We start from the raw sequence: 16,008 nt of genomic DNA, 5'->3' as shown, positions 1-16,008 counted from the left end.
TTTCCTCCTCTGTGGCCAGGCCCTGACTCCCTCTCCCATTGGTTGCCCGTCCGTGATAGTCCAATCAGGGCAATCAGGAGGCGGGAGCCGGCACCAGACCACTAAGGCCCACACAGAGGGCTGCTTATTCATTCCTGCCATCCCCTCCTTCACTTTTGAACCTGCCCTACTGCTCCAGCAGCCTTCGCCCTGCCGCAATGCCATATTTGGACCCCTCTACCATGCCTAGGTAAGCCTGGCAATTCCGGATGACATCGCGCCTGATGTACGTTTGGGTGCATTATTTCCGGACAAATATTTCCCTTTGTTGTGGGCTGCATGATGTCTGTTGGAGTGAAATTTTGTCTCCTGGATGAAACCAGCTGGCTGGGTTTTCGCTTTTTTCAAACAAAAGCGCACCATCCTCCATAAGCAGATCAGCCTTTCCAAGATGAAACAGGCAATCCATTATCCTTTAACTGTGCAAGAATGCTGATGGATTTACACCAGCCTGAGTCAACAGAAAGCAACAGATGGCATGAACCCCTATTCTGTTTGAAGAAACAAAACATATTGTGAAAATTGAAGGGATACTTTGTGTGTAATTAATAAAATGCCATAGATTTACATTCAAAATCATACTGTGTTGGTTATCTTGAGATCCGTACGGTGCAGAAAAATAACCCAATTATGACTATAAAGATTATGAACAGGCTTACCTGTTGATTCAACTGTCATAATAATTTGAACTTGGTAACAAGAGATACAACCTAAATTGTGTTTGTAGGTCTCCAGAAAATGTCAAAAAGAGGACATTCGGGGAGATGAAAGTTTAATAAATCAGATGTCTACATAGTAAGTTTCATATTGATAACTGTTATAATGTTTGAATTAACCAAAACAGCAAAAAACATTTGCACGTGCAACATCGTGCTGAGATGTGTGAGGAATCTGATGGCGTTCTCACTTTTATCTACTTAAGACCCCCATCAGGTAACAAAGAGAAGGGCAAAACTGCCAATTTCTGATCCCGGGGTTCAGTCTGCTAAGGGGTACTACTGGAATGGAGGGCTTTGAAGAACGGATGTAGGATGCATGAGGGTGAGAGGTGGTATCCCCCCTTTCCTAATTCTGATCTATCCTACCTCCACTCTACTGTCATGGGATATTGTCAAGACCTTTCATCAAACACTCACACTCACACTCAGAGGAAAGTAAGAGAATGTAAAACCCCAGGGCACAAACCCCTTTTTCTAACTATAGCACTGACTCATTCTCCTGTACCTTTAATCTTATAAACTACTGTGAGACCCACTCTTTCCATTCCCGGTTAACCTCATTTACTCAGTGAAAGAACTAGAACCACCTTCCTATCATAAGACACACCATCTTCATGTCCCTAAGTGACGAAGAAGAGGGAGTCCGGAAGAATTCAGACTTCCTATGTGAAACACCACTATGGTACTGGGACAAAGAAGGTGCAATCAGAGGCACACCAGCATACCCAATGGACATTAACAAGACCAGGCAAGGGCAGCAATTGAAATCAAGTACGCCCACCTGCAGCCTATTAAAACTCAGGACAGTAAAAAGGCATCCAAGCACTCTTTGGTTAGAACGAGTTGGGAGGAGAGCTGTGGAGCTGTGGCTGAAATCCAGGACGCCGAGATGATGAGGGCTTGCATGAGGGAGCACCCTATTATAGTGTGGCCAGAAGCCTGCCACTCCAGTTGCGGAAAAAAAAGGAAAAGGGAGCCAGGAGGTGTGCAAATCCCTTTTTGTGTGAATGCCAAGTGCCCATCCCCATGGGCCGATTCGGAGACCCAGCAGTGTCTGAGGGGCAGTTGGGAAGACCCTGACCTCAGACTACAAGGACCCTTTCGGGAAAAGGAAGGAAACACAACCGGTCAGGCATGCAAAGTGAAAGCACGTTGTGTTTGAGCAAGATACAATCTTATCGCTCGACCTTGTATAGTGAAAGACGCGTCAGGTGAAACTGACAAAGAGGATTCTGCTGATACAAAGTAACAGTGCACGAGCACACGCTGTCAAAAGACTCTGTAGTTGAATGGGGCACTCCTGTGAATGAAGGGGAGCTGTGCACAGTGGTGAAAACTGAGGAAAATAGAGATCAGAAAAGAGGAAGTTGTGGGAGAAAAATTCCCAAAAGTAAAGGAAAAAGAGACTTTCCACTAGTCAAGAGCGTTAAGAAGCATTGGGTGGCCCCCGGGTAGGAGGCTGATTCAGGAGGGCTGCAGAGACCCCACAAGAAGGACAGGAGTGCAATGTAATCCATAAAGCTCGTGGAAAAGGGGTGAAATGAAAGAAGGTGCCTTGGAAAAGCATTGGGGTGGCCACCAGGCGGGAGATTGATCCAGGCTGGCCGCAGAGACCCCACTACAAAGCATTGGGGTGTCCACCAGGTGGGAGAAAGATCCAGGAGGGCCACAGAAACCCCACTACAAGGAAAAGAGGACACAAGTAAAATGTAGGGCACCTGGTTGCGCGACCTGTAATGGGTGGACCGTGCGGTCTGACAACTGCGCCACGACTGGGGAAGCCCCAGCTGAAAGGAAGTTGAATTCAACTTTGGTATTTAACAGGAGGCAACATTGAACTAGTTAAGCATTTGTGAGTTGGAGAAACATCAAGAGGTACTGTGGACATTTTCAAGCCAATCTGAATTACCAAGTAAATTCTGAGAACATTTGGAACTTTCTAAACGTGAATGCCTTGAACTAGGGGAAAGGAGCTGTAGAGGAGCACCATTGTCACGCTAACTTTACTTTGAACATTACCTGAGTGTCTTGAACGTAAGGAAGGGGGCTACGGAAGAGCTGCATTGTCATATTAACTTTACTTTGAACACTATCAAGTTGGCCAAATCCCATAAACCCTGTTTTTCTATAGAAGTGAGGGCAAGCATAGGTATTGACACAGACAGCAGTTTGTTTTGGGCTGATAGATTTAGACTTCCCTTAGTTTGCTTTCACAAGGGAAAATAAAGGTTCTGAAATTCTACTTATCTGTCTGTGTCATCTCTTGATGCCATGCCTGTCTCACATCTGAGACACGTTTCTTGAGAACCGGCAGGGGGAGACCATTTTAGTCATCTAAATATTATTATGCTTAGCTATGAATAGCTGCCATGTAGTGACTTTTTCATTGCAAAGATTGAAATGTGTAAATAAATAAATGCAAGTGGATGGACTGATGCCCTCCCAATTTGGCCTTGATAATCTGAAGTGGCCAATCAAAGAAAAGAAGGAATTTAGAAATAATTGTCCAATCAAAACTGATGACCAATAAGATGGCATATGATAATTTAGACATTTTTGGAGGTGTGCTAAAGGATTCATAAGGAGACGTACAAGGGAACTCAAAAAGACCTGCCTGGGAAATGAATGAGAAGGACTGATTGAAATCATCTGAGTGGAACTGCTAACCACGAAAAGGGACAGGGGCTGGGAATCTTTGACCAAAGGAGGCAGGAGAAGGAAGGTAGACTGGAGAATATCCATGACTGACGTTGGATTTTTGACCAGATTCTTGTTCTGTACCTGAAAGATGACCTGGCTGTCCTTTCCTATGCGCAAACCCAGAGATGATTATGTATGTTAACTTGTCCAACTAAACCTAGCTTTGTGGGGGATCTGCTGGAGTTCACATCTTTCCCTTAATTAGTGGGTGGGTGGCTGGCAGTACACCCTTAGCAATTGTTATAACAATAATTTAATGAATTCCCAGGTCGCCCAATTACACAGAGTAATTCTGTTGCAGTTCGGAATCAACAACATTGGTTCCAGTGTAAATAGAAAACACAGCCTATAAAGTTATTGGGAATTCTTCTTCTTTATGCCAACTCCAAAGCTCCCTAAAGGATAGGGTGCATGAAAACAAAATTCCCTACCACTTTCTGATTCCCCTGCACCCTGCAATACAGCAGAGGGCTTTCATATGATTAAACGAATAGCTGTTTTTTTGTGCTGGGTCAGAAAAAGTTTGTTGTGCTATAACATTGTGAGCAATGCAAACTGCGCAGGGAGATTAAAATAAAGAGTGCAGCACACGTCAAATTTCATTTTTGCCAATAGTAAAGAGTGGCATTTTATTTAAATGAAACTTTGTGAAAAGTGAACCTCATGCAAAGTCTATTGTGTAGTTCAATTATTTTGTTATGTTTTAATTTATTCCTGTCTGTGATTCACGCAGATCCCTCACCCTTTAATGGGTAAGCCAAGAACCAGGCCGACGTATAGAAAGAATACATATTTATTAATGAATAGGATATTAAATATATGTACAAAATCACAAATCACACCACCTCACTCCATTCCTTTCCTAACAATTCTCTTTTTACCCAAATTGAAAACACTAGTTAGTTCAGGATAACACAGATCACAGATTTGTTAACCCCACAACATGTCCAGTCAAAACACTTTGCATGGGGTTCACTTTTAATAACAGGTAGAACCTTGAAGCATGACTGGTTCCTACTCTAAGCAATATACTTTACATGAAGTTCAATTTAAATAACATGTAATACTTTCCTATTGGCAGAAGCTATTTCACTCATGCAGCGCTCTGTATTTTTAATCTCCCTGTGCACTTAAAAAGTGCTAGCAGTGTTGGAACACAACAGACTTTTAAAAACAAAACACTCATATATATTACAGAGCCTGCGATAGCGGCCGTGTAGTTATGGTTAAGTTGCTCAACTCCTAGCAAAAGCACTTTTTGGGCGGCTTATAACTTCGCTCCCCCTGGACGAATTCTTACCAAACTTTGCAAAAAAAAGTATATGTCCCCTTCTGAATTATTTGGGAACGTTTGGTGAGGTTTCATTAAGGGAGGGGCAATGTTATAGGACAGGTTCCAATTTTTTTTAGACACAATGGCAAAAAGATTTGCTCACACCTAAGGCCCAAACAGCTGGAAGGATTTTCACCAAATTTGTGGCAGGAATCGTATGTACATACATTTTGACACTTAAAAAAAAAAAAACATGGGTGGATTTCCAGCAAACTCGTGTAAGGAGCATTGGCAAGGACCTTAAAGCATGGTTTTGCAAATGAGCCCGTGTTTTATTTTTTTGACAAGTGTCATAATGTAGGTACAGAAAACAGTGATATAACTTTGGTGACCGAGGTGTAGCATGTGGTGTTGGGCAGTGGCTAGATTATCTGGGTCATGGCATAAGGTCATGACCCGGACAATCTGGCTACTGGCCATGACCACAAGGGATGACAAATGGGGTTAAACTGGCCATGTCCACCTGGGACCGGCTATGTGGTAAAGTTATTCGAAAGTGGGAAAGGTTTGAAAGGGAAAAACATTTGCTTGTCGTAATATGGTCATAGAGTTCTGGCTTCGCCTTCTGCAGGCTGCTATAGAAAGGGAAGAGGGGCTCTGTACGGAGCCCCACCTTCCCTTTCCATGGTGGCTATCTAGGAAAATGATTTTCCTTCCCACAGACTACTTATTTGTGACTCTCGATGTGGTATCAATATATACCAGTATCCAACATACCAAGGGACTGGAAACGACAGAATTTTTCTTAAAAACAAGATCCATTTCATTCCTCAACCAAAATAACATGATCTTAGAGATATTAAAACGTGTTTTGTCAAACAACAGCTTTTGTTCAATAAGACAATTTATAAACAAGAACAGGGGATGGCCATGGGTGCCAAATTTGCAACCCCATATGCAAACCTATTTATGGGCCATTTCGAACTGAACCATGCCTGGCAGCACCAAGCATTCAGTGAAAACAAAATTGTGTATTGGGGCTGCTACATCGATGAAGTACTTGTGATATGGAACAGGAAAAAATGGAGTCTCAACAAATATATTGCCTTTCTCAATGACAATAAGTACAACATCAAATTTACAGAAAAAATCAGCTCTGAAGCAATAGAATTTCTAGACTTACAACTATACACAGATGGGGAAAAGATACTTATGGATCTTTACATTAAACCAACAGCACTCAACAATAAGTTACATGCAAAGAGCAAACATGGGAAACATACCATAAAGAATATCCCATACGGAGAGATACTTAGAGTCAAACGAAACTGTAGCCTGGACACAAAGTATCAAAGACATCTAACCGAGCTAAAAGATAATTTTTTACAGAGAGGATAGAAAGAGGACTCCTTAAATCATGCAATAAAGAAAGCAGAAAAGCTGTGAAGAACTAGCCTCTTAACTGAAAAACAAAAAACCGGGAAGAAAAATGTTAAAACACATTTCATTACAATGTTTAGTAGTGAAACCAACAGCATGAAGAAAATATTAAACAAACATTGGAACATCTTACAAACAGATGATACACTAAACACCATTATTGAAGAGAAACCTCCAATGGAATTCAGAAAAACCCCCACTTTAAAGAAAAAATTAAGTCCCAGTCACCTAAAGAATCCAACCAAAAATAATCTCAGTGATTTTCTGAAAGTGCCGGCACCAACGGGATCATATAAATGCAGTAAGTGCACTATGTGCTCTCAAATGCTTAATGATACCAAACAAATTAAGCTACCAACCAGGAAAATGCAAGATATAAAACAATTCATCAATTGCAGAAGCAAATACGTGATCTATGTAATACAATGCATTTGTGAAAAGAAATATATTGGCAGCACAATAAGGGAGTTCAAGACACGTATACTGGAACATTTTAGAGCAATCAAAAATGGAGACGCCAGGTACCCGATGGCCATTAATTTCACCAAAGAACACAGTCATTCAGACATAAGGGACATTCAATTCTTTGGCATCGAAAAAAATGATCAACCAGAAAGAGGAGGAGATAGAGAACTTTTACTACGGTGAATGGAATCAAAATGGATCTGTATTCTGGACACATGCCATACTGGACTCAACACGGAACCGGAGATGGCATACTGGCTTTGAGAACGTACTTGAATGACTCCACCATAAATGTTGAATTGTCTTAAATGTGAAAAATAATCTTATCGTTTTCTCTTCTTTCTATTCCATTTACCTTTTTTCTATAAGCAAAATATAGATCTGAATCAATTTACATGTTAATTTTGAGTAAATAGAAGATTTAGTATTGGCACTTTACAAAAACAATTTTGTTATAACAAATCTCTTGATGTAAAGAAATCAAGCACCTTCAATTAAGCCTATGCACGTAAATTGCAAACATAGACATATTAACACATTTTTAATTTATCATAAATATTAAACCTCGCATGCAAATTTGTTCCAGTTAAAACAAAGCTCTTGGGGAGGGAAAAAAATTCTGCCATTTCAAAATGGACGCCACCCGTTTTTTGAAGCATTTGACGCCATCACGGCAACAAACTTTATGGTGCCGAAAAACCCAGAACTTAAAAACCTAATTAATGTACACCAACCAAAAATAGAGCTACATGATAGTCTTGTTATTATGTCCCAAACATTACTTTCATTTCTTACTACCGTTGAAGTAAACATACAGCCTGGTGTAAGAATTGCTATTTTAAAATGGCCGCCACACGTTCTGACGCGCATGACATCATCGCGTCACACAAACGCAATGATGTCATCACGCGCCACGTATCGCGGCATATAAATGGAAAGAATCAATATGGCCAGATTCATCCTGGATCGCGGATGAATCAAGGCAATTGTACCTTGCTGTGGGAAATGCTCAAACCCAAACATAAGGTAACATTAAAACTGTACCTTTATCCCTTCAATTTCGTATCTAGAAACGTTTTATTATTTATTTTGTTTTCACTTTAATGGTCAACTCAGCCATGCCCTATGTGCAATATGTTAAACTGTTTGTCCATTCAACAAAATTTACCCATACAGGTAGCTTTGTAAATTCAGCCATGCCTATGTGCAAAATGTTAAACTGTATGTGCATCTAATTGCAGTTACCCATATAGGCAGCTTTAAAAACTATCTGCTCAGAATAGAATGTATTGGGGAGACCAGATAAGACCTTTTCATCCCCATATATACAGGGAATAAAATTTGGAACAGAACCCAGTAAACAAACTCAGAAAAGTGCTGTGCACCTATTTTACAGATTCTAGAAGAAAAATTGAAGTATAACTGTAAAAGTGAATGGAAAACATAATTATCAATATCAATCAAGATTAAGAAAACAACAATAACAAGGGTGAGTGTATGTCCTCTTCCATGCAGATATGATCAATGTGGTTCTCTTTTTTGTGTTAATGTTAACAAAAATAGAGAATACTCCATAAATATTTGTATAAGAAAAACACCTTTTTATTTTTTGTTTATTTTAGAATCTCTTCTGAGGAACCATAGCTAAAGCTATGGGGAAAAGACGTGTTAGGAGATAAACAAATGCTATAAGGATGGAACTTAAGAATGGAATGTATGGATCAAATACATGGAGTAATCAGAAAAAATATTAAATAAATAAATAACATTATTCTGAAAAAAACTGACTGTAATTCTTTCTGGGGATCGCACATCTCAGGAGTACCAACTATATTATCTACTAATTTGGTTCATATATTGTTTCAGCCACAATATAGGCACTTCAAGTGCAGACCCTGGAATCATAAAATTCAAGTGGCACAAAGGATTCGCTTTGGAGAGGATTTAAAGCTGACACTGGCTGAAAAATCTGTTTTTCAAAATACTAATTAGAGGCTTCCACTCGAGCCGAATCAGTGCAAAATCTAGAAATGACGGACGTATTTGACAAAAGGGATGCAGAAGCAGAAGAGCTTTTTTTGAGATATAGACAAACTATAGGGGAAGCAACATCATCTCAAACATCACCTCATTAAGGAACCTGTTTGAAAAATTGGAAGCAGCTTCCAAGAAAGAATTGTCTAAATGGTGGGAGATCAAAACAATGAAGATGTATATGGAGGTAGGGAGGGTACCCCGCGGATTACAAATATGTATCTTCCCATCATTCAAAGAAGAGGACACAGAAGCACTACAAGACTGAGAGGCTCTACTAACACAGACCTCCAAAGAAATGATGATTAGGATCATCAATCAGGCAGCCCTAGTTCATGAAAAAACAATGAAAGAAATAAATGGACTTAAAGAACTAATTGAAAAACTTAACCTTCCTGAGCCGACGTTTAAAAATTACCAAATTTTAGATGACTATCTCAATAAATTCACAGGAGAAATCAAGAACAAAAAGCAGAAAAATTTCATAAGGGATCAAATAGACTACAAAATTGGGAGAATTTACACCTATCAGTGGAATTATGACATCAAGGGTAATCAAAAACTCAAACCCACAATAGGTACAACAACCAATGCTGATACACCCACACAATCAGACAATGAAACAAATAGTGAATCAGAAAAAGAAAGCAGCTCCAAACCAAGCACGTCTTCAGACTCGCAAGACCCTTCTTTTTTACAAAAATTTGGAAGACACAACTTAATAAATCGATCGTATATTCAACAAACAATGTTCCCAAAAGCAACTTCAAATCCAAACATCGGCGGAAGTACTATAACCAGTTCCACAAAACCAAGAGGGGGAAGAGAGAAGGATCAAACAAACATAGGTACAGGACAAAGAGGAATGCAAACAAGATCCAAGAACAGGGAAAACAGAGGAAATCAGTGAACGTGGTCCTGAATCTATCTAAACAAGATGTAGATGAAACACTAACAACAGCGCTTAATCGAGGACTAAACCTCAGTCCCACCAATAGAGCAGACTACTTCCAAACACTAGTAGACCTCTTCAAATTTTGTCGAAAATTGAAATTTAACAAATACGTTGCGGAATCTCCAATGAAATCTACAGAACGTAATATTAAAGATATTTCACCCCTCACTGTGGAACTAGTGAAAGGATCAGTTAACATCATGAATCTAATGATGGAGGATTTCTCTATGGACAACTTTATGGCAGAACAAAACATAGATCCCTTCCAGACAGAGGAAACTTACTTAAAACCAAAATCCAAATTCATACCAACATTGATGGAAAACAATGCCATAGATCTTTTTCACAAAGCAGTAAGCAATGAACTACGGAAAAAGTATCTAGACAATAGAACACTAAATGTAAAATATAATTTGACGAAGGCAGAGAAAAAAGCAATCGGCCTACTATCTAAAAATGAAGACATTGTTGTGAAATCAGCAGACAAAGGAGGGAACATAGTTGTCATGCAAAAATCAGACTATTTTCCAGAAGGCACCAAACAACTGAGAGATATCAAATGTTACTCAGTGCTACAAAATAATCCAATCAAAACTCTACAAGCCCAATGGCACCAAATGGTAAGGAACTGGGAAGAAATGGGCTTACTAACTGAAGAAGAAACAAACTACTTGGACATAGACAAACCAGTCATGCCCATAATCAATTTTCTTCCCAAAATACATAAAACGTACAAGACCTTGCCTCCTTGCAGACTTATCACTATTGGGATAGGCTCCCTAACGGAAAGGATTTCACAGTATATAGATCGACATTTACAGCCTTTAACAACAGGACTAGTTTCATATCTACGTGACACAAAACATGTTATACAGCAAATGAAATGCATTCCATGGGAGACAGACTACTTATTTGTGACTCTCGATGTGGTATCATTATATGCCAGTATCCAACATACCAAGGGACTGGAAACGACAGAATTTTTCTTAAAAACAAGATCCATTTCATTCCTCAACCAAAATAACATGATCTTAGGGATGTTAAAACGTGTTTTGTCAAACAACAGCTTTTTGTTCAATAAGACAATTTATAAACAAGAACAGGGGATGGCCATGGGTGCCAAATTTGCACCCTCATATGCAAATCTATTTATGGGCCATTTCGAACTGAACCATGCCTGGCAGCACCAAGCATTCCGTGAAAACAAAATTGTGTATTGGGGCTGCTACATCGATGATGTACTTGTGATATGGAACAGGAAAAAATGGAGTCTCAACAAATATATTGCCTTTCTCAATGACAATAAGAACAACATCAAATTTACAGAAAAAATCAGCTCTGAAGCAATAGAATTTCTAGACTTACAACTATACACAGATGGGGAAAAGATACTTATGGATCTTTACATTAAACCAACAGCAGTCAACAATAAGTTACATGCACAGAGCAAACATGGGAAACATACCATAAAGAATATCGCATACGGAGAGATACTTCGAGTCAAACGAAACTGTAGCCTGGACACAAAGTATCAAAGACATCTAACTGAGCTAAAAGATAATTTCTTACAGAGAGGATAGAAAGAGGACTCCTTAAATCATGCAATAAAGAAAGCAGAAAAGCTGTGAAGAACTAGCCTCTTAACTGAAAAACAAAAAACCGGGAAGAAAAATGTTAAAACACATTTCATTACAATGTTTAGTAGTGAAACCAACAGCATGAAGAAAATATTAAACAAACATTGGAACATCTTACAAACAGATGGTACACTAAACACCATTATTGAAGAGAAACCTCCAATGGTATTCAGAAAAACACCCACTTTAAAGAAAAAATTAAGTCCCAGTCACCTAAGGAATCCAACCAAAAATAATCTCAGTGATTTTCTGAAAGTGCCGGCACCAACGGGATCATATAAATGCAGTAAGTGCACTATCTGCTCTCAAATGCTTAATGGTACCAAACAAATTAAGCTACCAACTGGGAAAATGCAAGATATAAAACAATTCATCAATTGCAGAAGCAAATACGTGATCTATGTAATACAATGCATTTGCGAAAAGAAATATATTGGCAGCACAATAAGGGAGTTCAAGACACGTATACTGGAACATTTTAGAGTAATCAAAAATGGAGACGCCAGTTACCCGATGGCCATTAATTTCACCAAAGAACACAGTCATTCAGACATAAGGGACATTAAATTCTTTGGCATCGAAAAAATTGATCAACCAGAAAGAGGAGGAGATAGAGAACTTTTACCATGGTGAATGGAATCAAAATGGATCTGTATTCTGGACACATGCCATACTGGACTCAACACGGAACCTGAGATGGCATACTGGCTTTGAGAACGTACTTGAATGACTCCACCATAAATGTTGAATTGTCTTAAATGTGAAGAATAATCTTATCGTTTTCTCCTCTTTCTATTCCATTTACCTTTTTTCTATAAGCAAAATATAGATCTGAATCAATTTATATGTTAATTTTGAGTAAATACAAGATTTAGTATTGGCACGTATAAAAACAATTTTGTTATAACAAATCTCTTGATGTAAAGAAATCAAGCAACTTCAATTAAGCCTATGCACGTAAAATGCAAACATAGACATATTAACACATTTTTAATTTATCATAAATATTAAACCTTGCATGCAAATTTGTTCCAGTTAAAACGAAGCTCTTGCGGAGGGCAAAAAATTCTGCCATTTCAAAATGGACGCCACCCGTTTTTTGATGCATTTGGCGCCATCACGGCAACAAACTTTGTGGTGCCGAAAAACCCAGCACTTAAAAATCTAATTAATGTACACCAACCAAAAATAGAGCTACATGATAGTCTTGTTATTATGTCCCAAACATTACTTTCATTTCTTACTACCGTTGAAGTAAACATACAACCTGGTGTAAGAATTGCCATTTCAAAATGGCCGCCGCACGTTCTGACACACATGACGTCATCGCGGCACGCAAACGCGATGACGTCATCACGCGCCACTTCTCGCCGCATATAAATGGAAATAAACAATATGGCCAGATTCATCCTGGATCGCGGATGAATCAAGGCAATCGTACCTTGCTGTGGGAAATGCTCAAACCCAAACATAAGGTAACATTAAAACTGTACCTTTACCCCTTCAATTTCGTATCTAGAAACGTTTTATTATTTACTTTGTTTTCACTTTAATGGTCAACTCAGCCATGCCCTATGTGCAATATGTTAAACTGTTTGTCCATTCAACAAAAGTTACCCATACAGGTAGCTTTGTAAATTCAGCCATGCCTATGTGTAAAATGTTAAACTGTATGTGCATCTAATTGCAGTTACCCATATAGGCAGCTTTAAAAACTATCTGCTCAGAATAGAATGTATTGGGGAGACCAGATAAGACCTTTTTATCCCCATGTATACTGGGAATAAAATTTGGAACAGAACCCAGTAAACAAACTCAAACAGCTCTATGCACCTATTTTACAGATTCTAGAAGAAAAATTGAAGTATACCTGTAAAAGTGAATGAAAAACATAATTATCAATATCAATCAAGATTAAGAAAACAACAATAACAAGGGTGAGTGTATGTCCTCTTCCATGCAGATATGATCAATGTGGTTCTCTTTTTTGTGTTAATGTTAACAAAAATAGAGAATACTCCATAAATATTTGTATAGGAAAAACACCTTTTTATTTTTTGTTTATTTTAGAATCTCTCCTGAGGAACCATAGCTAAAGCTATGGGGAAACACGTGTTGGGAGATAAACAAATGCTATAAGGATAGAACTTAAGAATTGAATGTATGGATCAAATACATGGAGTAATCGGAAAAAATATTAAATAAATAAATCAAATTATTCTGAAAAAACTGACTGTAATTCCTTCTGGGGATCGCACATCTCAGGAGTACCAACTATATTAATAATAATTAGGCTTTTATATAGCGCTACAAACCCTCAGGTATCTGAGCGCTGCTTATTATTACCCACGGTGTGTGGTGCTCATTTATCGACCTCGGAAGGATGAAAGGCTGAGTTTGGCCCCGCCGGGATTCGAACCTGCGTTAACAGGCTCTGCACGGGTGTCAAAGCGGGCGCTCTACTCGCTGTGCCACTTGACCGGCTATCTACTAATTCGCTTCAAATATTGTTTCAGCCAAAATATAGGCACTCCAAGTGCAGACCCTGGAATCATAAAATTCAAGTGCCACAAAGGATTCGCTTTGGCGAGGATTTAAAGCTGACACTGGCTGAAAAATCTGTTTTTCAAAATAGAATTAGTCCTAGTTGCTTTGTAAATTGTGAGGTCCAACCAGTTCTTCTATTTTTCGCGTCCGGCAGTGCACGTTCTCCTTGGTTTCCTTCCATCCAGCTAACTCATTCCATCCTTTCCTACAATAATTTGGCATATTGTCCTGGACTGTTTTATTATCCTGATCTCACTGCCACCTTTAATGCATTTCTTCTTTAGTTTAGTGTCTTGATATAACCCTAGATGCAGTCAGCCCTGACCTCCATTGTTATTCATGTTGTGAAATAGGTTTCATTTTGGCAACTCCATCCAAACTCTGCTCCTCTCTAACTAAAAACGCCTACCCAAGCTGCTTCCCAATCATCACTTATATCCCCTTCATTTGGGATAGAGTCCCATAATGTAGCCACTCCCCCTTCATTGGCCTTCTTTGCTTTTACAATGAGACCGTATAAGGCATTGTACACACAAAATGTGCTCCAAACATCTTCCCTTTTCTGGTGTTAAGCACCAGTCCGCCATTGATTACCTGGTACATTTGATCAAAATGTAATAAATGAAATTGAATACATTTACAGCATGTTGAATCACTGACCATCAAACCGCCAGAACATAATTCCCAAGAGGCCCCACCTCCAAGATGCAAATGGACTGTAATAGGGCTTACAGGGTGACACATTTCCATGCTAGGGAAAATAAATAAAATAAATAACAGAATAAACCTTATACCACAAGAACCTTAAGCACATGCATTAACTCTTTTATCTCTCCAGTTAATTTACCCATTCATTCTGTTGTAATTGGCTCCCAACCCTATTTTCTTGGCCCAAGAGCTGATCTTCTGCTTGATGAAAGACGACTTGGAGCCCATGTCCTTCATCTTTTCCTGAATCTTCTCCCAGACTCGTGGCACCCCGAAGAACGTGGTGGGCCTCACCTCCTGCAGTGTAGAAACCAGGGTACCCTGAGGATGAGACAAGAGGTAAATATTCACCAGCGGATTCATGCAGAGAAAGATTATATATACATCTTCCAAGAACAGAAGATGTACCATTGGCGGCTTGTCATATTAAGGGTCTCCCTCTTACTTTCTCCATGCCAGCATCATCTGCATAAACTTCCAGAATGTCCTCACTCTCTGTATGACTAACTCAGTAAGCAACTGAGTGCACACTTCACACATTTCTGGCCTATACCTGGCATTTTGCCTAATATCAACTGTAATGAAGAGCCAACAACTGGTAGTATGAAGAGAGATAAGACTAGGTGTGAGTGGAGAAGCAGAGGCACGGTTGTACAGATGCAGAAACAGACGTAAGACTATGCACACATGCACAATGTGAAGGCATCATGAAGGGAGACACAGACAACAAATCAGATTCAAAAATCAAAATAAACCCTTTTATTAACTTAAATGTCAGGATGGTAGAAGGCTTAACTTGCCCAATGCTAAGGTGAGGTTTCCCTACCTGAACAAAATAAGGAATAAAAGTTCAATTTAATTAATTTATTTGGCATTTGGTTAACAAATTAAACCTTTTTCAATCTTCACAAACATAAAAGCGATACTAAGCAAGAGTAATAAATAGAAAAAAGGACAATATAGAGAAAAAAGACTCGATAAAAAACACATACCTTTCCTTAAAACTATTACATTGAAGACAGCCCTACACTGCGTCAAGTCTTTTTTTTCCATGTCAACAATAAAACCAGTATAAGAACAATTAATTTCCTAGGTGCCCCAATAAACCTCCCAATAATTAAGACGTTTGATTCACACCTCCAGGAGTAAAAATATCTCATTTAAAAAAGCAACAAGAAATTATATTAGGGTTAGTTCGTCTCCATGCATAAATTCTAGCCACCATTGCTCAGTGCATCTCAAGCTCCGGTTGATGATACATTTTGCCTAGAACTTCGTTCTCAGCTCAGTCAATGGTGTGCAAAATAAAACCAGATGTTTCAAGGTCTCTTTTTGGTTGGTCAATTTACACAACCTACACAAAGAGTCCGAATTTGTGCCCCTACTAAGTAGATTCAAAATCTCTTTAGTAGGGTAAAGATTTAATCTAAAACTCACGTATTCTCAGCTGTATTTGCTGTCTGGGAATCTCACTAGGTACTGGGGCAGACT

The 16,008-nt window shown here is 38.9% G+C and overlaps 1 protein-coding gene across 2 annotated transcripts in view; it reads right to left on the bottom strand.

Moving 5' to 3' along the window:
- The window catches only part of LOC138511212 (long-chain-fatty-acid--CoA ligase ACSBG2-like), a 791,265-nt gene that overhangs the window by 391,868 nt on the left and 383,389 nt on the right, over positions 1-16,008 (bottom strand). For both annotated transcript variants that reach the window (XM_069626739.1, XM_069626740.1), the window contains exon 8: positions 14,657-14,838. In XM_069626739.1, coding sequence (XP_069482840.1) covers positions 14,657-14,838 — 182 coding nt within the window. The remainder of the gene's footprint in view (positions 1-14,656; positions 14,839-16,008) is intronic.

Source organism: Ambystoma mexicanum, chromosome 6p, assembly GCF_040938575.1.
Source record: "Ambystoma mexicanum isolate Mex_15411 chromosome 6p, UKY_AmexF1_1, whole genome shotgun sequence".
NCBI classification, from domain to species: domain Eukaryota; kingdom Metazoa; phylum Chordata; class Amphibia; order Caudata; family Ambystomatidae; genus Ambystoma; species Ambystoma mexicanum.
This window is presented reverse-complemented; position numbering and strand designations above follow the sequence as displayed.